This window comes from Eschscholzia californica, unplaced genomic scaffold (assembly GCF_041429995.1).
Source record: "Eschscholzia californica isolate CP2 unplaced genomic scaffold, dmEscCali1.0.p SCAF_2, whole genome shotgun sequence".
Taxonomy (NCBI): Eukaryota; Viridiplantae; Streptophyta; class Magnoliopsida; order Ranunculales; family Papaveraceae; genus Eschscholzia; species Eschscholzia californica.
The window spans coordinates 60,644,975-60,667,142 of record NW_028238309.1 but is presented as its reverse complement, the minus strand read 5'-3'; the positions used below and the strand labels follow the sequence as shown (position 1 = coordinate 60,667,142).

Below are 22,168 nucleotides of genomic sequence, written 5' to 3'. Positions count from 1 at the left end.
TACATCCCAAATGTATCTTTAGTGTCTAAGATTACACATCTTAAATTTATCTCCAAAGGTTGAAATTATAGAGTTGTTTGTGCCCATTGAGCACAGATTATACCTTTGTATATAGAAAACATGAGGAAAAGTAGTTAACAATATATTGGCTAGTTTACTTTCAAAATGACCACACTAATATTATCCCTCAAGTTCAAAAATACAAAGACTAGTTACTTCATTAACATAAACTAGGGTTTTCCAATATCACCCCCAAAATAAAATGTAGGGTCAGATAAGGCAACCCAGTATGATACATTCAATCACATTCACATTCACCAATCAAACAAAAAAACAAAAATAAAAAGCAATTACATAATCATCAAAAATATTGTTTAAGAACTAGTGGTGGTGGTAGGCTTATTAGGGTTATGAAAAGAACCATAAAGAAGAGTAGGCGATTTTGATGCATGATGAGGATCATTATTAGTTTGTGCTGCCATAGCAAGCTCAAATTGCTTTAGTGATATAGAAGAAGTAGTGAGAGAGGAGAAGAGTTGATCTTGATTTGGATGAGCTTTAAAAGTTTCCCATAAACAATCTTTCTTTAAAGGATATTTGTTTGTATTTGTAGATCCATCCCACCCAATGTGTGTCACATGTTTCACATCTGTTGGAAACCCTATCTCCATTTCCATCTCTTCATCTACCTCATCCTTGTACACTACAAAACAAACAATCAAACAACAACTTTGACATCATTACCATATATATGTATAGAGAGGGGCAGAGGGCGAGCCTACCTAATCTGTCAATTAGGTAAACCATATATATATATATATATATATATATATATATATAATAAGGTGGTGTCTTTTTTTTTCTTAAATTAGAATGTTGAATAAGTTATATACAATTTGCTTGTACAGTATGAACCTTTGCATTTGTTTACTTTAATAAATTCGGACCTTAAAACAAGACTTCTTCTAAAATTCAGACATATTTTTATAGCTGAAATCACATGCATTTGATACAAATACTTGTTTCAATATCTTAAGATAAACGTACAGAACAACAAAAGCTACTCGTATAGACAAGTGAAACCATATGATATTCTACAATGTGAATCTCAAGGATGATGGTAATGGAGGACTGTGTATTGATAGAGGGGATTATGCAAATCATTCAAAATCATGAAAGCTAGAATACTTTTAATGAGATAAACCAAATAGCTAAGTTCTAGCTAATTAACTAATGTAAACATTACTAATTAACTACTACTAGAGATTAATTAAAATTAAACAAGAACAACACTTACCGAAAAATTGAGAGATGGTCTTCATGCTCTTCCATAACCTTTGAATCCCAATGTAAATTGTGTTCTTCATTTTCATACCAGATAAGTTATCTCCTCCCCCTCTTCCTTCTCCTTCACATATTCATTATAAATTAGTAAATTTTACATATGCATATATAGTCATATATAGTCATATAAAGAAAGGTAGAGAGAAAGAGAGAGTACTAGCTATTGATGAAGATGAGTCTGAATCATGTTTTGAGTTCTTAGCAGTAGACGGGTTATCAACAACGTCAACGCTAGATTGAGAAGCGCAGGATGAGCCCATGGAGAAAGGAAGAGCAACAAATCTCTCCATAATGATAAATTTCTTGATGATGAATCAAGACATGAAAAAAAAAGTGAAAGGTGAGAGAAACATATAAGGAGAAAGTAGTAGTAGTTAAGGGAGGAGGGTATTATGAAAACATATGGTAGTGAAAGTTTTATTGGATGTTATTTGGCTTTGTTATCAAGTTAGAATGATTTTTCATATGATAATGTTAGAACCCACCTTAGGTTTGGTGTGTTTGTATTCTCTAGAGGGAGAGAAAAGGACAAAGATGAAAGATAGATGGAGAGACAACTATTAGGAAGTGGTTAGGATGGGTTTAGTTGGTTAAACTGTTCAACTCAACCTAATTTTCCAACTTTACAAGGGTCTGTTTGGTTCGAGTGAAAAACGATAAAGTCGATTTTCTCAAGAAAATCAAATTATGATGTTTAATTTGGTCAAAATGTGGGAAAATGAGGCATTAAGCTCTAACTAAAGAGTATATCTTTTATGATAAGATTGCATATATAGAGTTCGATAAAAGTAAAAGAAAAATGAATAATTTCTCAACTAACCTTGCGTTATGGCGAAAACCTCATGAAATTGAGAAGCTCCATTAAGACTCCTTCCGTCATGAGACAGTGCAGCTTTCGCTATCTCGCATTCATTTGATCGGAAAAATGATGGCTTCACAGAGTTTCAATTCGTTAGATAAGTGAAAAATGATTTCACATTTGAGTGTAGCTATCTTCGAATAGATTTATGTTGTAAATTTGACTACGTAAAGTATTTTTGCCTTGTATAGCAAGCCTTCATGATATTTTCTTTCCTTCTCTTTTTTCCCCTTTCTTAAATTTGACTTCTTTCCAATAGGAGAATTGAAGAAATATTATAGAGTAAATTCGAAGCAAATGTCATATCTTCAAGACTAGAATTTTCACCCCTTTTAAGTTAGCTCTAAATTTTCTTAGTTTTCAAGAATTGAAACTGAAAGAAACTGATGAAGATATATCTATGCTTATACTATATGCAGTGTCAAAATCTTGACAGAATCACTTAATCTTGTCTAACAAACACTAAAGAACTTAAACTACTTCAAGTTTGAGACAAACTTTTCTTTTTTCTCCTCAGCCTTCTGTTGTGCCTGCTGAAATTTCTAAACATATTTCAATTGTTAGATTAGATTATGACAACGTAATTCACTGCAGAAAAATGAAAACAACAGATACGTGTATACTATATATAAATTCATGCGTGTTTACACACATAATCTACAAGCAATTTCTTTTTTCGAAGTTGATTTCACTGGCAGAAGTTAGTTAATTTTAAACTTAAATGTAAATTAAAGGTCAAAGCAGTACTAGAAATATACTAAAAGTAATACTCACCTATCCCTTGTTGGCATCCTTTATGGTTGAGACTAGGACAATATCTGATCGTCTTCGAGCCCTCAACTTTCCTTTTTAATTAATGAAAACATCATTGGAAAAATGCTTTCGCAGTGGGCTGTCTCACCACTAATCCATGACATTCACCCCTGACTATGATATACGAATGCCCCCAATTGTCCATTTTAATCATTTCTCCGATCTCAAAGGCCCATGCGGTAGGATCCAAAGCCTATGATGTTATCCTATGCTAATGTATCTAGGGTTTGCGCTTGCCTTAAGCACTCTAATTTCTTTGAAGTAACAATGCCAGAGGCACAACTCAGGCAATTAAGGGCAGGAGCACATTGCCACCAAAAGGAGCAGAATGACCAGTACACACCTGAGGGCAGACCACGTGGATCCCATGATGTGGTTGATATTTCTCCGACTCCCTCTCCGGACTTGAACCCATATTCTCCGTCACCCGTCATCCGTCACCAACATTGCAGGCCACTATCCTACCATCAGAAAGAGCAATATTATAACCTAGACCCTTCACCTAGTGTATCTATGTGCTCCTTCTGCTCTCAGAAATTCATTAATTGGTTTAATGAATCGAAAGAATCTTTGAGACTAAAAAGAAATATGTTAGTGTATATACCCAAATTGACACAACGATCCCGAATTATCTATGATGGAGCTGTTGGCATAATTAAACTTCTTTCGGCTCTGCACTTCAACAGTGGTAATATGCTGATTACCAAAAGTCTCCACATGAACACTCACCATTCTTAAACAAATGAAACCGTCTGGCATCTCTTACTGTAATCTCTCTATTTGTAACCTTCGAAATACACTTGATAGCAGTATGACAATCTATACAAACTCTAAGATTTTTCATAACCCTAATTGGTGATCCACTCGGCGTACTCATAATACCAAAAGCAATTGCAAGTTTTTCACTATGGAAACCAAGAAGAACTTCTCTTTGCTCTTCTTCTACATCTTGTGTTATGAAGTTTGTATCCGTTGAATATCCGACTTCTTTCAATCTACCAATTAGCATCTCCAAATATGAATAAATCTCAGTTGATTGCTTATGAGATCTATCTCCGGCAACAAATACATGTACTTGATTCTTAAGTTGGATCCAAGATTTACCTGGCTTTTTCTTGAAACCTCTACTTTGCATCCAACTTCTCACCTCCGAGGCTTTTTTCCAACTCTGACTTTCCGTACAGATGTTCGATAGCAAAACATAAGCTCCTGCATTATTCGGTTCAAAATGAAGTAGTTTCTCGGAAGCCCAAGTTCCCATTTCGACATTTTTGTGAACTCTGCAAGCAGCTAAGAATGCTGTCCAAACAGGACTAAGATGGGAGATATTGTTTGTCAGAATGAATCCCTTTGCTTCTTTTAGTTTTCCTGCCCGGCCTAGTAGATCAACCATACAAGTATAATGTTCTACACTTGGAGCAATCCCATAATCTTCTTTCATCAACCTGAAATATTCAAGGCCTTCTTCAACCAGCCTGCCATGACTGCAACCAGATAAAACTGCTAAAAAACTAATCTCGTTTGGGCTAATTCCGTCATTCAACATCAGATCGAAGTGTCTGATTACTTCCCTCCCTCGTCCATGGAAAGCAAGACCAGATAATAGTGATGTCCATGTTACTGTATTCTTACAACTACTCGTGTCAAATATCGATAAAGCATCATCCAAGCTTCCACATTTAGTGTACATGTCAATAGTTGCAGAAACTAAGAAAACATCAAATTTGCACCCAAGTTTCTCCACTAAGCCATGAATTTGCTTTCCTTGCTCTAAAATTCCTGCATCGGCACAGGCTGAAGCTATACTAGTGAGAATAAATTGATTCAACTCAACTCCCTTCCGAACCATCTTCTGGAAGAGCTCGAAAGCATCTCCTATCATGCCATTTTGAACGTACCCAGAGATAATTGAACTCAATGAAACAATATGCTCCATGGACCCAGAGTGATTATTCAATGAACATTGCATTTCGTCGAAAATCAGTGATGCCTTCTCCAGATTCCCGCATTTGCAGTACATATCAATCAGCGAATTTCTTATAAACATGTCCTGGTAAAATCCAGTTCTTAGCAATTGACTATGAACTTGTTTCCCTACTTCCGACATTGACAAGGATGCAACTAAGAGTAAAGCAGTTGAGAAGGTGAGTTTGCTGAAACTAGTTCCGCTTTCTCTCATCTGGTAAAGAAGATCTAAAGCAATTCCATCGAACCCATTTCGCATTTGCCCAATAATGATTGTATTCCAACTTGCAACATCTTTTTCAGGCAATCTTTTGAACAATTCAATAGATTTCTGTGTCTCTCCTCTCTCTAAAAACGCTTTCATCATAATGTTCCAGGATACAGTATCCTTCTCCTCCATCAATTCAAAAACCCTCCCTGCATACCTAAAATTCCCACATTTCACATAAAAATCAACAATAGAGTTCTCTGAGTAAACATCTAATCCAATCAAGTTTCTAATGATCCATCCATGAATTTGCTTACCCATTTTCATATTTCTAATGCTTGCACAACATTTAAATATACTAGGTAGAGTGAAACAATTAGGATAAATTCCTTCCATTTGCATATTAATGAAAAAATTCAACGAAGTCTCGGGAAGCCCTAGGACAGCAAAAGCAGTTATCATAATAGTCCATGTTTTAACATCTCGGTCAGGCATTTCATCAAACAGTTTACGAGCTTGAACAAAGTCACCATTTTTCACATAAAGATTCAACAAATGGTTACAGAATGGAAGATTAAACAGAAAACCCTTCTTGATTCTTCCAGCATTCAGACCATCAACATCTAATTTACGACTAAAATCACTTGAATATACTGAGATCGATCTCTTAAGGGTTTCAGAAGAAGAGTATGGGTAGCAAGAAAGACTTGGGTAGGATCTAATTTCTATTGCTTTTCTGGTAGTAGAGTCTAATACTTCTCTAGCTGATTGAGAAGTGATTGCAAAGAGTGAACTAGGCGGGATTTTTAAAAATCTGGTATAACCAACGGCCAAATTCCTTAGTGGAAGCATAATACACCAGTTTTTCAAACTTCAGCTCCGTTTATTGGAAATTCATTCAAGTTACTTATTTGTGAATTGAGTTTTGGTGTTTCCTTTTTAAATTACCCCCTTTAACACTAATTGAGTTTACCTCGTTAGATTTATAATTTTTTTTTGTGAAAATAACAAGATTCTGTGTAGAATAAGACCAAGGAGTAAGTACAAGGTGGTAGAGGGTAAACTCAATAACCAATCAGTGTCGAGCGAGTGAGATAAAAAAAACAGAAAACAGAAACTTTAGTTCCAATCTTGTAGGGATTGGGATGTATCACAAAGACTTGTGAAACTCATGTATCTTCGGAAATTCGAAACATAACTGATGATATCAAGTACGAAGCAAGATACATGGATAAGGTGAAATTCTATCACATCTCAAGGGATCACAATAGTGTTGCAAATTCTTTACCAAAAGAAACTTAGAGATGATTACTAATGTAACAGTTGCTATTGATGAATAAAGAAGGCAAAAAGCCTAACTTCATAAGAAAAAAAAAAATCAGATCTAAATCTGCATCTTAACTTGTTTATTTTGTGCCCATGACCATGAGCAGACCAGTTCAGACTAATAACTTAGACAAGTGGTACCCTAAATGAGTCTGAATTTAGACAGTAAATCCGTTCAAATTACTATTTCGGTTTTAGACGATTCAGTAGATGAATTAGATATCCAACTTGAAATCAAATAAGTCAGATTTTAGGAAAAGAAGAAGCAAATACCACCATAACTGGAACAAATTTACAAAAGTTAGAACCTTTTTGAGTAATCTGTCAATTGTCATACAGAATGAAGTGAAAATGCTACCAATACGTATATTGCTATAATGCTAATACAAGAAAATCTTGAAGGTAAAAAAACCCAAAAGAAGAAAAAAAAATTGGGAGCTGTTTGTTTGTTGATTGCTTGCTCGCATTAGCAAAGAATCAGGTAAGTAAAAAAAAATTATAGGGGAGGATAAAAGTAAGAAGACAAGGAAAAACCGAGGAAGAGCAACCCTCCGACAGTAGCTACCGTTCCTTGAGAGATCTTGGAAGCTAACATACTTCCTCCTACTACAGCAATTGATGTACAAATTGTGTGTCCTATTGTAGCTCCTATAGCTACTCCAATTGCATCTTTGTGGGTCGCTAACTGCACGACCGAATAACCACAACCTAGTCAAATTTCAAACCTTCGAACATATTCGACATTTATTTACAAGTATGAACTTTAATGAAGGAATGAATAATCTTACAGCTATTGTAGCTATTTGGCTACGATCTCCCCACTCTGCTAGAAATGTCAAAACAAACGACTGCACGAGAAATTATCCAAAAGTCCATTTTAAAGATAAATTCCATAAAGGGTTTTCAAAATTATTTGTGAATTGCACCGAACCAAGATCGAAGTAAACAAAAAAGAATGTTAGTACCTCCAAAAAGATTGGAGTACAGAATCTCGAGAAAAAACGACGATAAGCTGTTTTTCCTTGACCTGACTCTAGTTTCTCTTCTACCTGTAAAATTATAGAAAATGGTAATTAACAAGGAATTCCACATATTGATAAGTTTTATTCGACTACAAGGTACAAACATATGTAGGGTAAATACTGTTACTATGCACTATCATCTTCGTAAGAACTATACGAAACGTAAACAACAATAGAAGGGAAAAAATATGAAGATTAATGACACTAAAATTTCCACATCTCTAATAGAAATAAAATGGGCAGTCGTGTTAAGACAAAAAAAACATACTTCTTCCATTTCCTTCTTCTGAGATGCCTTCGAATCTGATCTCCATGCAATGTAAAGCAGACGAAGCCCAAAAAACAAATAGAGAACTGCATATGACATTATTTACACAATTATGACAACCATAAGAGTCTTCACCAGAGTATTAAACATGTACTTTACCCATACAAGATAGCAATATCTCTATTGTTGAAAACAGTAAAAGACCAATCATGCACTCTGGGATAATAGTTGTGAACATTTTGACGCATTAAACTGCATACTAAAGTAAACTAAAACTTATCGTTCCTCACCACTTGAGAGTGAAAACCACCAAGTCAACAGTTGGTAGCCCAAGTGGTTCCAAGGTGTTGACATAAAACTCCAGAAATCCCTGGAGGTCCCAGGTTCGAATCCTAGAGAAGGTGGAATCTTTGGTTATTTAAATTGGGATTATTAGGGTGTAAATAATGTTGTTGGGCTTTAGGCCATGTCTTGTTGGGCTATAGGCCCGGTTCTGTTAGTGTTTGAGTGGGCGGTTATCGAGCTTATCACATCTATGATGTATCAAGTGCCAAATGTAACGACATACGTAAATCGTAGTCGACTTCCAACAAGAAAAAGAGAGTGAAAACCATGACGTTGTAAATTTCGTACAAAATTTAATTTCAGATGGTCTTGTTTACTTGAAAGGGAGTGAAAATAGAGCGAGGGTATAAAAAGAGATAAATCAAGATCAAAGATGTAAAATGCAGATCGAATTCATTCTCAGGGTGGAGCGACAAAGTGAAAAGATAGATCGCACTACAGATTTCAATCCCCTCCTCTGTTTCTTAGGGTTTCGGGGCTTTGAAAAATCTCACTTCTCTACTAAGGAACACAAAATTCTGACTTCACCTACCTAAAGAATGGGAAAGATTTAAATTAAATCCACACGGTTCACACCTTCAGAGTCCATGCCATCACATTTGCCATTCGTAGTGGATCGGAAGTATTGGCAATTATGTATCAACACAGTACGGGAACAGAAATACAGTACTCGACCACTTTTATCTCTAAAGATATAGTACTGCAGATGACATCCCTCGTGGTATTTGGAGAAAGGGATGTCCACAGAAAGAAACTCCTTAACAGGATGATTACAGTTGTTGACACTTTCATAACTTCAAACCTATAAACTACAGCATCTTTATTTGTATCAACCTTGCATTGGAAACCTTCCTCAAAATACTAGATCAGCTGATAGATTTAATGTTGTTCCACTACTCGCATGTACTGTCTCAAGCACGTAAGAAGGAAAATTACAGGAAAACCATTTCAACAGTAATAAGCTAGAGAAAAAAGATAACTGTTTTCTACGCTTTTTGTTAAGCAGACTACGCTTTGTTATTCAGGGTTAAGAAGATACCTGTAGCTGCACTATTAGTATGCTTCCTCGATATCAAATTTGGCACAATCCTACCCAGTCCAGTGGAAAGTACCTAATGTCAATTAACAAGTTTAAGTTTGTGAAGTGAGAAAATTTGGTTTTCTTCCGCACGAGGCAAGAACCAATTAGAGAATAGGAACGGAGTAACTAACAACCACGTGAAAGCAACATTGGGTAAGCGCAAACACCATTAAAAAAACAGTTCTTGCTTTTAGTTCATCAGACAGTAAATGATCACCTACCGTCATCACAACCAAGGCAGTAAGTGCACCAGATAGAACTATTGATTTTGGGTGGCGCATTGCCATGAGAGCTGCTATTATAAATGTTTCATCTCCGATCTGGTGGCAAGGATACCAATATCAGATCAATATGAAAGTAGAAAGTAAAAAAAACAAATACAGCATGATAAAGAAAAGCAAAACAGTTGGCATCTTCTACCCTATCTTACTACAAAAGTGCATCTAATTGATGATTTTCTTATTGTAGTCACTCAGCTAAAGCTATGTTTTAGAAATTTTGTAGTGAGCTTGGAGGCTGTGCTATCTTCCATATATTTTGCATACTTTCATGTTGTATATTCTTTATATTCAACTCTGTTAAAAAGGTGATATTATCACTCTCACTCCCCATTAGGCCATTACTTCCTTTCTTTTCTATGTTTAACAGTCAAAATATGGGAAATAAAACTAAGAAATAATCTATTTAACGATAAGGATTCACTAGAGTAAAAATTTCAACATAGAGCTATAGTATGATATGCTAACACTTCAAGATCGTCGGTACAGGACTACAGCTAACATAGGATGTACAACTCTCTTGGAAGGATCTAATTGTCTTTGCTTGTTTGGTCTTAGTGCCTTACTGCCCTACCACAATGCTATATTTCCGCAAAAATGATAATTGAAAAGTAGAAGGAGAAAATCATGGATAGGTAGACTTCAGTAACAAACCTCACTAACAAGAATCATCGACAAACTGGCAAAGAAAGCATCAAGAACTCCAAGACCAACTTCTGGAATTTCGACAAACACTGTATTCTTGAGTACGGAATCTGGGTCATTCTTGTCACCAGCAGAATCATTGTCATCTAAAACTATCTGATTCCAATAAGTAAAGGATCAAAAATAGATCCAAATACCCACAAAGAGAATAACTTTAAGTAAAAGTATAGTACAAAAAAAATTAAACTTTGCTTTCTTTTTTCAATTCTGTCCCAAAATAGCAATCAATAAAAGCCCTAATCTTTAGAAATTTACATGGAAATTGGAAAGAGTTTCTCTACTTACTTTACTACGGCGACCTAGGTCTTTAACGGACTTGTTTGATTCCACTTCCAAATCCTAAGAATTCATAATTAAAGAATAAAGAGAACTAAATTACAGATCAAATCAAAGAAATAAAATACCAGGAAAAATACGAATTCAATAAAACTTTTTACCTGAGCACAAACAGATACTGAGACATAAGTAACAAGGAGGAAGAGAGATAAAAGAACGTAACAAGAGAACCTTTTTCCATTTCTAGGGCTTGTACGCGAATCCATGACGTGCATGCCAAACCCTAAATTCTCAGATCCAAAAGAAAAATTAGCAAACAAAACAATAAAATACGAACAAATCTAGCTGAAAATGGAGGTTGAAATTGAGAGAAAGAGACCTAGAACCAAGTAAAGATCTCCAAGAGAGAGTTAGTTGGATATAGATCGAGAAGGGAAGGATTGAGAAGAGAAAGCTGGGTAATTGAAGTGGCAGATCGAAGTGGAGGAAATGAGAAAAGGTCTCAAGTGGGAGAGAGAGAGAAGGAAGAAGAGAAAAGTGGTCTTTTAGAGAGAGAAAGAAAGAGGAGAGAGAGATCCCGCGTTATGTCGCAAAAACTAGGAAGCGTTGCATTCAAACAAAGCTGTCGGTGATAGGAGAAGCCGAGTGGGGTGGTGTGGTTCGCATTAATTTTGGCCAGCGCTTTGGGGAAAGCTAAATAGTTTCCGGGGTGTGAAGACTTGGTCAAAAATTGGTCAATTTTGTTTGACAATTTTATTTAGGAGAAAGCAAAATACTTCTCCACCTCACCTCACTCTCTCTCCGATCGGTCTGTTGAAGAACAGACCGGAACTCCGGCGAAGGGAAACCCCTTCGCCGGAGTTTCTAGAGAGAGAGAGAGTGAAATTTTTTTTTTTTTTTTTTTTCCATGGTCGCCGGCCGGCGACCAAATCGGAGAAGACAAAGAGGTGAGGTGGAGATAGAGTGAGGTGAGGTGGAGTGTTTTTTTTTATTTCCCCTTAAAATTTATTTCCCCGGAAAATTTCTAAAATTATACATATTCCCTTTAAAATTACACACCCCGGAAACTATTTAGCTTTCCCCAAAGCGCTGGCCTTAATTTTTGACTATCCACTCCATCAACAATTCAACATGAATTATGTGAAAATAGAAACGGAAATTTTATATACACTTACTTTCATTCAGTCACTTTTAATATACACTCGTATGTGGACTCATTTTGGGGGTTGAGGATGACCCAGAATCCTAAGGGCGAATCCGTCGCTATGTCGCCTAGAGTAGTTTCACCGTGTAATTGTTCCGCCTCAACTTTAGACTCTTCGTAGTCAGAGATGACTTCGAGATATTTGAGATGATGATGTGGGGTCTTCGACTAACCTAGTCAAGTGACATGTGGCAAAATCTTCGGAGTTGAGGTTGAACCGACAACCCACATGCTCGGTTGAGAGCGACCAAAGACTGTTTGGAGTATTATTACTTTTGATGGATTATTGTTCGTCTAGATAGACGTTCACATCGACTTCAATGCCAATAGGCTTTTAGTGGATCAGATCCCATGTTGGAGAGTGTCCAACTAGTAGCCGAGTGGGTTGGGCCCAAGTGATATTTAAGCAAAGTAGGTTGGGCCTAAGCGACGTTTCAGCGAAGTGGGCTTAGTACGAATTTTGACCACTACAACGTATATGGTGAATCAAAATCCAAGAGCGGTCTTGAGATTTCGGAGCCCCGAAACGAGTTTTAAGAGCGTGGCCCACGTGCGTTTCACAATTTTTTTTCTTATATCGGTACACTTTACATTTCTTTACATCTAATATGTAGCTTAACACATGAGACTTGTGTTCATAACTGTGCACTTAGGTTCAGACGATCTGATTGAGTGACTCAGAAATTAGTTCAGAATCGAGGAAAACACTAGTTGGTCTTTAATTGAATTCGCGATTCAGTAGTTCTACTAGCAACTCATTGGTTTGGAAAGTTAATAGCTTAGATGTTTCCTTTTTCTTTTAAACAAAAAAGTATAAAATAAAAACAAAAAGTAAAAGATTAAAAAATAATGATTCTCAGAGAAGATGAAGTGAGAGAGCAAAACTTTCCAGTCTTCTTTCCTTTTGGTGGTGTGGTGGTAATGGTATGATTGTAATAATGTTAATTGTGGTATGACGATGGGCGGGGGTGGTCGTGGAGGTGGATCTATAGTGATAATGATTATGGTTGTGATGGTGAAGGTGTGGCGATAGTGGTGGTGTATGCTTAATAATCGTGACGGTGGGGGCAGTAGTGGTTGTGGAAGGGGGGGGGGGGTGTGATGGTTGTAAGAAAGATTTTATGGTGGTCTGTAAAAGGACAAAAAAAATTAGGTTGGGAAAAATTAAAACTTTAAAAGTAAGTTAAATTCTTAATTCTATTGAAGTGGATATTATTCGCGTTACTAAATAGGTAAAAGACTTATTATTTTTTTGCCAACCAACGCCCAATTAGTGACAACTTTAAGCATCACCACTGATACATTCAAACTCTAACTCTTACAGTGTCACATATGACTTTTTGGAGTTTTTGTTTAAAAGACCTCTTCCAACGGGACACTTTATCTTTTTAGGTGTTGTTTGTTTTTTTTTCAACGTCTGAATCTGAATTAGCTGAATTGAATTGGCTGAATCTGAATTTGTTGAATCTGAATTTGGTTAATTTTTCACAAATTAGTACGTTTGTTTTTCCCATCTGAATTCTTATGCCTGAATTTGTTTTTTGACATTATTACCCTTAAAGAGTGAAAATCATAAAAAAATAGCTTGTGGTTCCGTACCCTAAGAACTCCCTTTAATTTTGATTTTTGTTTTTTTTTCCTTTTATGCTGTTGTATCTGGGGATCTTTACCCTTTCTCTCTCTAAGACTATCTCCTCTTCTACTTTTCTATCTTTACTCTTTCTCTCTCTAAAATTCATTTTCCATAGAGAAAAGTGGGGGGGGGGGGGTCCAGACCGTGATTGTCTCTTAGCTAATGGTGGATAAATTTTAAGGTTACCAATATAGTTCTTGTATGTTATGAGAAGAAATATCTAAACAAGGAGATAAAACAGGAGCAATAAGAAGTAGCCACTTTGATGGTGGATGATAGTCATCTTCTTCAATCTCCCAAAGAAAAACACAAAACTCACTTGTTATTCTATCAGTTCTTCAAGGATGTTAATTTCTGATTTTTTTGGTATATAGTCGATTTGAATCTGATGCGATCTAGCAATCTTCTTCTTATGCTTTCAACTATTTTAGTGCAGATCTGACGAGGGTTTTCCTCGCCGGACCTGGCGAGCTTTCTTTGTTTAAACCCTCGCCAGATCCGGTGAGGGTTTCCTCTGTGAACCCTCGACAGATCTGGTGAGGGTTCAACTAAAGAACCTCGAATGGAAGAGAGATATAACAGATGATTGTGGTCGATGGTGGTGGTTGTGGTCGACGGTGATGGTGGTCGACGGCAATGTTATGAAGTGAACTGTGAAAATGAAGAAGAAGATAAAGATGTGATTTCTTAGATATTATGAGGTTATTAATGTCATTTGGGGTTTTTCAGCTGGTGGACTATCATTTCAGACTTGTTATGAAGTCTGAAATTAGTGGGTCTTTTTTCAGATATTTCAGACATCTAAATAATTCAGCTGAAATTCAGATTTTATCAAATAAAAAAAACAAACATCTGAAATCTGAATTGACATCCAATTCAGATTTCAGATCTGAAAAATAAAAAAAACAAACAGCACCTTAGTCTCTATTATGAGGTGGATGCATTTATTATAGAGAGTATCAATAGAGATACACTAAAATTGGAGTGTCTTCTTGAATTTTCTAAGTGCCACCTACTCATACTCCATAATTTTAAACCAATACAAGTATACAACATTTTGCTTTTTAGCTACTTTTCCCTATTGAATTTAGGAGTGACATGTGTATTAAGTTGATGTATTTTAGAGATCTCCATTAGAGACAAAAGAAATTTAGAGTGTCTCTATATTGTCACTTAGGAAAGAGAATCTTTATTGACACTAGACAACTAGGACTTTTCGAGTGTTTCTTACAGTATCCCATCGAAGATGCTCTGAATTGAAATAAAAACATAATCTAAAAAAAATGCTTTTGGAAGGGGATTGAACTTGGGTTCACCGACTAAGTTAAGTAGACTACTTATTACTTTTAATATTTTTGTAGAGCAACTCCAAGGTATAGGGGCTGGGCTCCCAAATTCAAATTTGGGAGCCCCAGCCCCCCAGTCCCATAACTCCAACCCGGGAGCCTGGGCTGGGGGGCTCCCAGCCCCTAATGTGACCGTTGGGGTGTTCCCAACGGTCACATTTTAGGGAATCCACCCCACTTTGTTTTATTTTTTTTTTTATTTTTTTTAAATTGATTTTTTTAATTTTGTTATTATTTTAAGTACTTCTTTTTTAAGTATTTTTTTCTAATTTTTTATTTTTTTGTGTTTATCTTTTTGTTTTTATCTCGACGGAATAATATCACATTTTAATTCATCGAAATCTAATAATTTATAGTCGAAATTTAAAATCAAAATTTCGCACAGGTATATTATTTTGATTTGGGAGTCCCGGTTGGGAGCCCGACGTTGGAATCGAGAAAAGCCCTGGGGCTCCCAAAATTCAAGGGCTCCCAAAATTGGGAGCTCGAGCCCCACATTGGAGTTGCCTTTATAAAATACAAACTAAGTCGAAGGCCCCTTTACTTCTTTCTTCCCGTCTTCCTGGAAGGCCGCTTGACTCTAGAGCCCGAAGCGAAGCGAGACTTTATTTGCTTTACCCTTCGCAACGGTGGCTATTTGCGAAAAAGTCCATCTTGGGCCTAGTAGTCTACCCGTCGGTGCCCCATACCTGCCCTACTTCCACCCCTTCATACTTGTGATCATCCACACGTGGTTCCATATAATAATTTTCTTTTGTTGAATTCCAAAAAGATTTTATTCGTATCTACTTCTTTAATGCCAAACAAGATGATAAGTTCACCCATTCCTTAAATAAGTAAACAAAACCCACTCACTTATATCCATACGTCTAGCAAAGTCAGAAAACGATAAGGTTGACCATATAACGGCGTTAATGTTAAGAGGATTGATAATGAGTGGTTGTTATTACTTCACAGTTTGAGTGGGTGAACAAATATGATCCTCTCGTACATTTCATCTTATTCGTCAAAAAAGATTAATAAATAAAGTTGAGAAAGTGGTTTCTGGTTTCTGGTTTTGTATATGGCGGGTGAAAGGAAAGCAGAAAATTGACTAGTAGTCTGGTGGATTACTGGTTTTTATTCCTCTCCTCGTTTGTGGAGAGGAGAAATTTCTCTCTCTCTAGTTTCTCTCTCTAGAATCTCTTTCTCTCTCTACTTTCTCTTCGCCTTTGGATCGGTTGATCGTTGGTGTGTACCGGCGACAAATTTGACTTATTTAGGGGAAATTTAACTGGGAATGGTAATTCCGGCGACAAATTTAGTTAAATTATACTGATGCTAGTATTCCGATGGATTACGACGGTGGAATTCAGATGTCTAGGAGGACGATCGTGAAAGAAGGATCTTCTCTTTCTCCACCGACGGATGAAGGTACGTTTTTGTTTTTCTTTTAATTCCTTAAGATTTCTCTGTTTACCTTGTGTTAAATGTGTTATTTAGTTTCGTGTTAGGGTTTGTTCTTGCAATGTAGCGAGGATTAGGGTTTGATTTTAGGTTTTGTGATGTTTGGTTGAGAATGAGTTTTAGTAGATGGTAGCTTTAGGTTGGGTTGATTATCTTTTGGTGATTTGCTCAATTTTGGCATAATTTGGGTTTAATTTTTGTGTTTTGATTGTAAAATTGGAGATTAAGTAGGAAAGTTCTGTTTTTTTTTTTTTTTTGTATTGTGGTTGATGATTTGATCTTTTTCAAGCTTTATTTTTCAACTTTATGGGTAACTAAACTAATTTTCTTCGTTTACTTCGCAATCAATCTTTCTAAATATAAATGTTTTAGGGCACCTAATCAGGCCACATCAGTGTGGTGTCTTCCTACATTTTATATGTCTAACCGTTGCATTTCTTCTGAATGCTAGGTAGATGGTGTGCCTGGTTCGACTACTGGTTTTCTTATATTGGTTTAGATAAATATTCATTGTCTCACGTGAAATGTGATGTCGATGCTGATACAAAATTAACAGGGATACACAATTGTGGGGTTTATTTTATATTAACAAATGTGCTGTGTTGCAGATACAATGTGGCAACTGAGCTTGAGACCTGATGAAACTATGGATTATGGACCCTATCCTGAGCGTCCAGGAGAGCAAGACTGCGCTTATTACATTAGAACTGGGCTTTGTAGATTTGGAATGACTTGTCGATTCAATCACCCACCAAATAGAAAGCTGGTATAAACCTTAACCAAGCATAATAATTCAAAAAGAATTCCCCCATTTTCTATCTTAAGTTGGGGGCTAGTTGGTAATGATTTATGTGTCAAGCTGCCTGTTTCTCAGTCTTGTTGATATTGATTGTATGATACGTACTTGTGATATGTTGATGTGAACCGGGTGTTGGCCTTCTACAAGACCAAACCGTAGGTCATCCCATTCCCCAAAATCAGGCAACCCAGCCGATTTTTTTAGCTAAGGATTTATAAATACTTTATACTTTATTGGCATTACTATCATCCTATTTTCAGGTTAGGATTCTTATTTCTATTTGGATTACTTTTAACGTTTTCTTACCATTGTATTTAAACTCATATTTTATATGCAGAGGGGTTCATTTTCATAAAGAGTTAGTTTAGAGTTGAATATTTTATTTTGATAAAGACTTGATAGTTTAGTGACAAACTAGTGGGAAAGAGTGGTCATTTTTTTATCTTGATAATTGGCGACCTCTTTAGAAGCATCCAACCAAAATTTACATTACATTTTGTGCCAGAGTCTTGGATCTTGAAGAAAAAATAGCTCCAAAAGGAGAAATGGTAATCTGGTCACATAGAGACCTATAACGACCTTTTGTACTCAAAGATTTCATTTTCCTCTATCATCTTAACTAAGTCAAATTTAAGCTACTCTTTGCCCCTACTAGATACTTATGCAGTCAGTTTCTTATAATGCAATAGTTCTGATGGTTTACAATTGGACAGACTTTTTTTTTTTTTTTTTTTTAAGAATTTGGCGACCAACCTAGTGTTGTTATATTCCAGGCAATTGCTGCTGCCAGGATTAATGGAGTGTATCCTGAAAGGATGGGGCAACCTGAATGTCAGGTATGAAACATTTTCTTCGTAGGCAAGAAATCATGAAATTGCAAATCAACTAATCTGAAGTAGTCTTCTTTCCTCCATTTAAGAATTAGTTTCTCTGCCATTTAAAGGGGAAAAAACCTTTGGAGTCTTAGTCAATTTTCCAACAGGATGCTCCACCAAATTAAGCCATCAATATTATTTCCAATATGGGGATACAGCAAATATTGTTGCAAAACCTTTTACACTTTTCTAATTTGATGTAAAGGATGTAGGCAGAACTATTGGTATTGCGTGTTGCTCTTTTATGTTTCTGGAAACATATCTAGCTTCTATCTTATTTACTGGACCTTTAGTTCTGTATGCTTTTTCTTGTTTAAAGTGATTACTTAATCTGATTGCTTTGGATGGTTTCGTAGTACTACTTGAAAACCGGAACATGCAAGTTTGGTGCGACATGCAAGTTTCATCACCCTAGAGACAAGGCTGGAGTTGCTGGGACAGTTCTACTAAATATTTTAGGCTATCCACTCCGCCCGGTCTGTACTTGTCCTTCTTTACATATGTTATTTCAATTTCTTCCATGATTTCATGCATTTATTTATCATTTTTGGTATCTGATCAATCTATCAAGCTGTTGTCCTTTACATTAAATTCTTACATAGGATTTTTTATTTTTTTTTCTTGATTCCGCTGCAGAATGAGCAGGAGTGTGCTTATTATTTAAGAACCGGACAATGCAAGTTTGCAAATACCTGTAAATTCCACCATCCACAACCATCTAGTACTATGGTTAACTTACGCGGATCCCCTGTTTATCCTTCTGTACATTCTCCTACAACTCCTAGTCAGCAGTCTTATCCAGGGGGTATTACAAATTGGGTATCAAGGGCTTCTTTTATTCCTAGTCCCCGTTGGCAGGGCCCTTCCAGTTACACTCCACTGATTTTACCTCAGGGAGTGGTACCAGTTGCGGGCTGGAACGCGTACGCGGTAAGAGTTTCCTTGTTTCTATCATTGTCTTTAAAGAAATCAATTTTTACTAATGCTAAATTTCTGCTGAACAGCAGTAGACTTGTTGTGCTCATTTCTTTTAGTATGCATAGCATAATTATTTATTCAACTGGATTGTATTGGGTATGCGCTATATTATCCCTTAGCGACCTCTTAGGATTCTCTCATGTTTTTGCATTACCTCTCCAAGTATGTTTAGTCTGTTGTTGTTTTACAGCCTATATCAGCCACTATTCGACCTCCTTATTGTGTAACCTCTCAGTTGCTTCTCAGAGCAATGCCTTATTTTAATGTACCTGTTGGTTTTTTTTCAACAAGCTGGTCTCTCATGTGCATGTTTTCCTTTTGTTGCAAATTATTTGATGTCATTTGATTTGGTAAGTCAATTCAATAAGGTAGTCACCTTTTGATGTTGCTCGTCTTAGAAGTGCTGCATGGTAGCAAAAAGTTAGAGAGATACAAGTGAAAAATTAGTGACTCTGTCTGAACGCTGGTGCTATTTGTAAGACGACACCTTTATCTGTTTATTTTATTTTATTCATTATGTATCATAGAAGCTGAGATCGACAATGAGGTATTACATTTTGATGTTGAGGTATCAATGGACAGCAGAAGAAATAGCTGTTAACCATATAAATGTGGAAGCATGAAACATACATGCTCACTCAGATACCTATGAGTAACTTAGAGACAAACCAACTAGTTACTTCTAAATTAAAATATTACCATTACTTCTGGAAACCAGCTATTCAAACTGCTGGCAATGAGTATTAGGTCAATGAACGTTTGTAGATGGAAAATGTTTCATTTTTCTATGCTAAGGAACACCAAGGAACAGTGAGTTCTACCCTCTGATAGATTCTCAAAATTCTTAACCACCTAGATTGCCGAAACATATTTTTTTAGAGAAACTTATCCATCCTCGTGCATATCAACCACCCGATGCTCGGGTCGTGACAGAGAAGATTCAATTACATTGGCTGCTTTTCTGTTTTCATCCACCCCATAGTATCATTTGTCCACAGTTCTGTTTGCTCAATATTTTTTGATTAGTCTTATATTTTCTGATTGTTTAATAATTGGCGTGCAATTTGTTCTTCTTATTATCTACTTGTTATTGGATCGAAAGATATCAGAATGTTTGTTCTTTAACTCTTTTTGTACTTCCAACATATTCACGGTCTCTGTATCTTTAATCCAGGGTCAGCTTGGTTCTGGTTCATCTTCAGAGGGCCAGCAGCAAACGTCAGGAAACAGTCAGTTTTATGGAACTGCTAGACCAGGTGATACTACAATCGGAGGGGTCCAAGGGACGTTTTCTTCCTACCATTCTGGTTCTGCTCCTACAGGGGTTTATGCATTGCAAAGGGAGAATGTGTTTCCTGAGAGACCTGATCAGCCCGAATGCCAGTTTTACATGAAAACAGGAGATTGTAAGTTTGGTGCTGTTTGTAGGTTCCATCATCCTAGACAGAGACTTATTCCTGTTCCTAACTGTTCGTTAAGTCCCTTGGGCCTTCCATTACGCCCGGTAAGTATAACCTTAAATGCTTAAGTTTCTCTTAGTGGCTCTATATTCTCAACATATTGAGTTCTCTTCGTTTCTCTATAAGTCGGTTTATCTTCCTATTTTGTATGTAACATAGATACTCAAATTTAGTATTTTTTTAACTTATCAGAGCCTTACCAGATACTCATATAGCACACGCGGATACTCCAGGGTTTAGTAGTTACAATGTCAGATTTTGGATGTAAATCTTCTGTTAGACTTGCACACAGTCATGTTAGACCATAAAATACCACACTAGATTGACCATTTTTGGTTATAAACATGTTTCGCCCAAACGTAAAAAAGTGGTAAACGAATATGAAGGACCCATTATTAACTTTGACAAACTTTTTCCACTAGTTTCAATGTCATATAGCTATTTTTTCACCATTATTAATAGGTGAAGCACCGCCTATTACCTCATCAATACCTACTCTGTGGATTGAAGGGTTTGACAAAAGTTATGTGTACAGCCGTATTGGTCTTTTCTACTTGCCGTATCCGAAACCTTGTATTAGTTTCAATGTCATGTAGCTACTTTTTCACCATTATTAAAAGGTGAAGCACCATTGTTTACCTCAGCAATATCCAGTCTGGGAATTTATGGTCAGCTTCATCTTCGAAAACCTGTTTTACCAAATCTTGCTTCAAACACTTTCAAAGAAGTGTCCATAGTCGTTCAGATTGGGCCGAGATAAATACGTTAATATATATGTTTTATATGTATGTTTTTCGGCGGAGCAATGTCATTAGAGCCTTACAAGAAGCAGGGTGTCACCGTCTTAGTGGCCCAGTAATCAGTTTGTGATGCATGATGCAATTCTTGCAAGTTTCATCTTTTTGGATATCTGAGATGTGGTTGAACATTTGAAGTATATACTGCAACGTTATCCTGAGCCTGCTTCTTATTCTGTTGATTATTCTACAGGGAGAGCCCCTGTGCGTCTTTTATTCTCGTTATGGTATCTGCAAATTTGGTCCGAACTGCAAATTTGACCATCCTATGGGAACCTTCATGTATGGTGTTTCAGCTTCATCTTCGGTTGATGTACCAATCGTTCGACGTCTTTTAGGAGTTTCATCAGGACCTGCTTCATTGCCATTGTCATCAGAGGGGTCAGTAGAAACTGGCTCCGGAAATCCCCGCCGACTTTCACTATCAGAGACTCGCCAGTTACCTTCATCTGATGAGAATATTGGTCCAGACGGATAAGAGACGAAAAAATGAGTTTACATTGCTGGAAATGTACAGAATTTCATGTTGAGTTGAATCTGTTCATCTGATTATGAATTATATGATTCAAAACTCAACGCCCTCTTAATTTATATTGTTGCATCATGTAAATTTGCACATAATGTCACATTATGGGAAACCCAATGTGAACATCTTATCTTCTCCAAAACCAGCTTTCTGTTTTCAAGAATCATTTCTTTCCTTTTATTTCAGATTGTCTCTGTACTATTTTCCTGTGACCTTGTTGTACTGATTTTGATTGTTAGAGTTCCATTTTCTCCCCTAGAATTGATTATTTGTCAGGGTTGGATACAGCTGAATATGTTCTGTTTGAGCTTTGTTCATATGTTTACCTCGCTGTTATTTTCTATCTGTTACTATTTATGTACGCTTTCCAATTTATGCTCCTCTGTTTATCATTTCATAGTTCTGAATAGGTTGATCTTCAACGTCAACTTTGGACTTGATAGCAGCGGAATGAAATTAGATTCCTCGCTCACACATGACTAAGTTCTTGTACGCTGATCCAGATAGGATTTTTGTTCAACTTTCTTTTCTGATTATATTTTTTTGCTTGGTTCTTATGTATGGGCAGCTTCTTGTTTTCAGGACCGAATCAAGATGATCAACACCATGGCCGA

At 36.4% G+C, this 22,168-nt stretch overlaps 3 protein-coding genes across 4 annotated transcripts; 1 reads left to right on the top strand and 2 right to left on the bottom strand.

The window, feature by feature from the left end:
• Positions 1-158: 158 nt before the first annotated feature.
• LOC147559843 (CRIB domain-containing protein RIC4-like) lies at positions 159-1,899 on the bottom strand. The gene is made up of 3 exons (XM_086661795.1): positions 1,502-1,899; positions 1,298-1,408; positions 159-703 (listed from the first exon to the last, which is right to left on the bottom strand). The coding sequence occupies exons 1-3, from the start codon at positions 1,632-1,634 to the stop codon at positions 375-377; spliced, it is 573 nt and encodes a 190-aa protein (XP_086517921.1). The 5' UTR covers positions 1,635-1,899; the 3' UTR covers positions 159-374.
• Positions 1,900-2,481: 582 nt separating this feature from the next.
• On the bottom strand, positions 2,482-11,098 carry LOC147559842 (putative pentatricopeptide repeat-containing protein At3g11460, mitochondrial). Its single transcript, XM_086661796.1, has 12 exons — positions 10,870-11,098; positions 10,652-10,773; positions 10,500-10,553; positions 10,164-10,310; positions 9,453-9,551; positions 9,190-9,262; positions 7,806-7,891; positions 7,481-7,564; positions 7,304-7,363; positions 7,013-7,200; positions 2,978-5,862; positions 2,482-2,745 (listed from the first exon to the last, which is right to left on the bottom strand). The coding sequence occupies exons 2-11, from the start codon at positions 10,763-10,765 to the stop codon at positions 3,717-3,719; spliced, it is 3,051 nt and encodes a 1,016-aa protein (XP_086517922.1). The 5' UTR covers positions 10,766-10,773; positions 10,870-11,098; the 3' UTR covers positions 2,482-2,745; positions 2,978-3,716.
• Positions 11,099-15,651: 4,553 nt separating this feature from the next.
• On the top strand, positions 15,652-21,815 carry LOC147559841 (zinc finger CCCH domain-containing protein ZFN-like). 2 transcript variants are annotated; one of them, XM_086661793.1, is made up of 7 exons: positions 15,652-16,086; positions 16,728-16,885; positions 17,692-17,754; positions 18,150-18,269; positions 18,430-18,723; positions 19,946-20,275; positions 21,222-21,815. In XM_086661793.1, the coding sequence occupies exons 1-7, from the start codon at positions 16,005-16,007 to the stop codon at positions 21,504-21,506; spliced, it is 1,332 nt and encodes a 443-aa protein (XP_086517919.1). In that variant the 5' UTR covers positions 15,652-16,004; the 3' UTR covers positions 21,507-21,815. The 2 variants fall into 2 exon arrangements, with proteins under 2 accessions (XP_086517919.1, XP_086517920.1); XM_086661794.1 differs by having other exon boundaries at positions 15,722-16,086; positions 16,575-16,885.
• Positions 21,816-22,168: the final 353 nt, after the last annotated feature.

Excerpts from the sequence above, each read along its gene's own strand:
- LOC147559843 (XM_086661795.1), bottom strand. The coding sequence starts at position 1,634 with ATGGAGAGATTTGTTGCTCTTCCTTTCTCCATGGGCTCATCCTGCGCT. Across the intron at positions 1,409-1,501 it reads CTCATCTTCATCAATAGCTA|GAGAAGGAAGAGGGGGAGGA; the intron begins GTACTCTCTCTT and ends GAATATGTGAAG. Across the intron at positions 704-1,297 it reads GACCATCTCTCAATTTTTCG|TGTACAAGGATGAGGTAGAT; the intron begins GTAAGTGTTGTT and ends TTTGTTTTGTAG.
- LOC147559842 (XM_086661796.1), bottom strand. The coding sequence starts at position 10,765 with ATGCACGTCATGGATTCGCGTACAAGCCCTAGAAATGGAAAAAGGTTC. Across the intron at positions 9,552-10,163 it reads CGATGATTCTTGTTAGTGAG|ATCGGAGATGAAACATTTAT; the intron begins GTTTGTTACTGA and ends CCTTGCCACCAG. Across the intron at positions 9,263-9,452 it reads CTGCCTTGGTTGTGATGACG|GTACTTTCCACTGGACTGGG; the intron begins GTAGGTGATCAT and ends AATTGACATTAG.
- LOC147559841 (XM_086661793.1), top strand. The coding sequence starts at position 16,005 with ATGGATTACGACGGTGGAATTCAGATGTCTAGGAGGACGATCGTGAAA. Across the intron at positions 16,087-16,727 it reads TTCTCCACCGACGGATGAAG|ATACAATGTGGCAACTGAGC; the intron begins GTACGTTTTTGT and ends GCTGTGTTGCAG. Across the intron at positions 16,886-17,691 it reads ACCCACCAAATAGAAAGCTG|GCAATTGCTGCTGCCAGGAT; the intron begins GTATAAACCTTA and ends GTTATATTCCAG.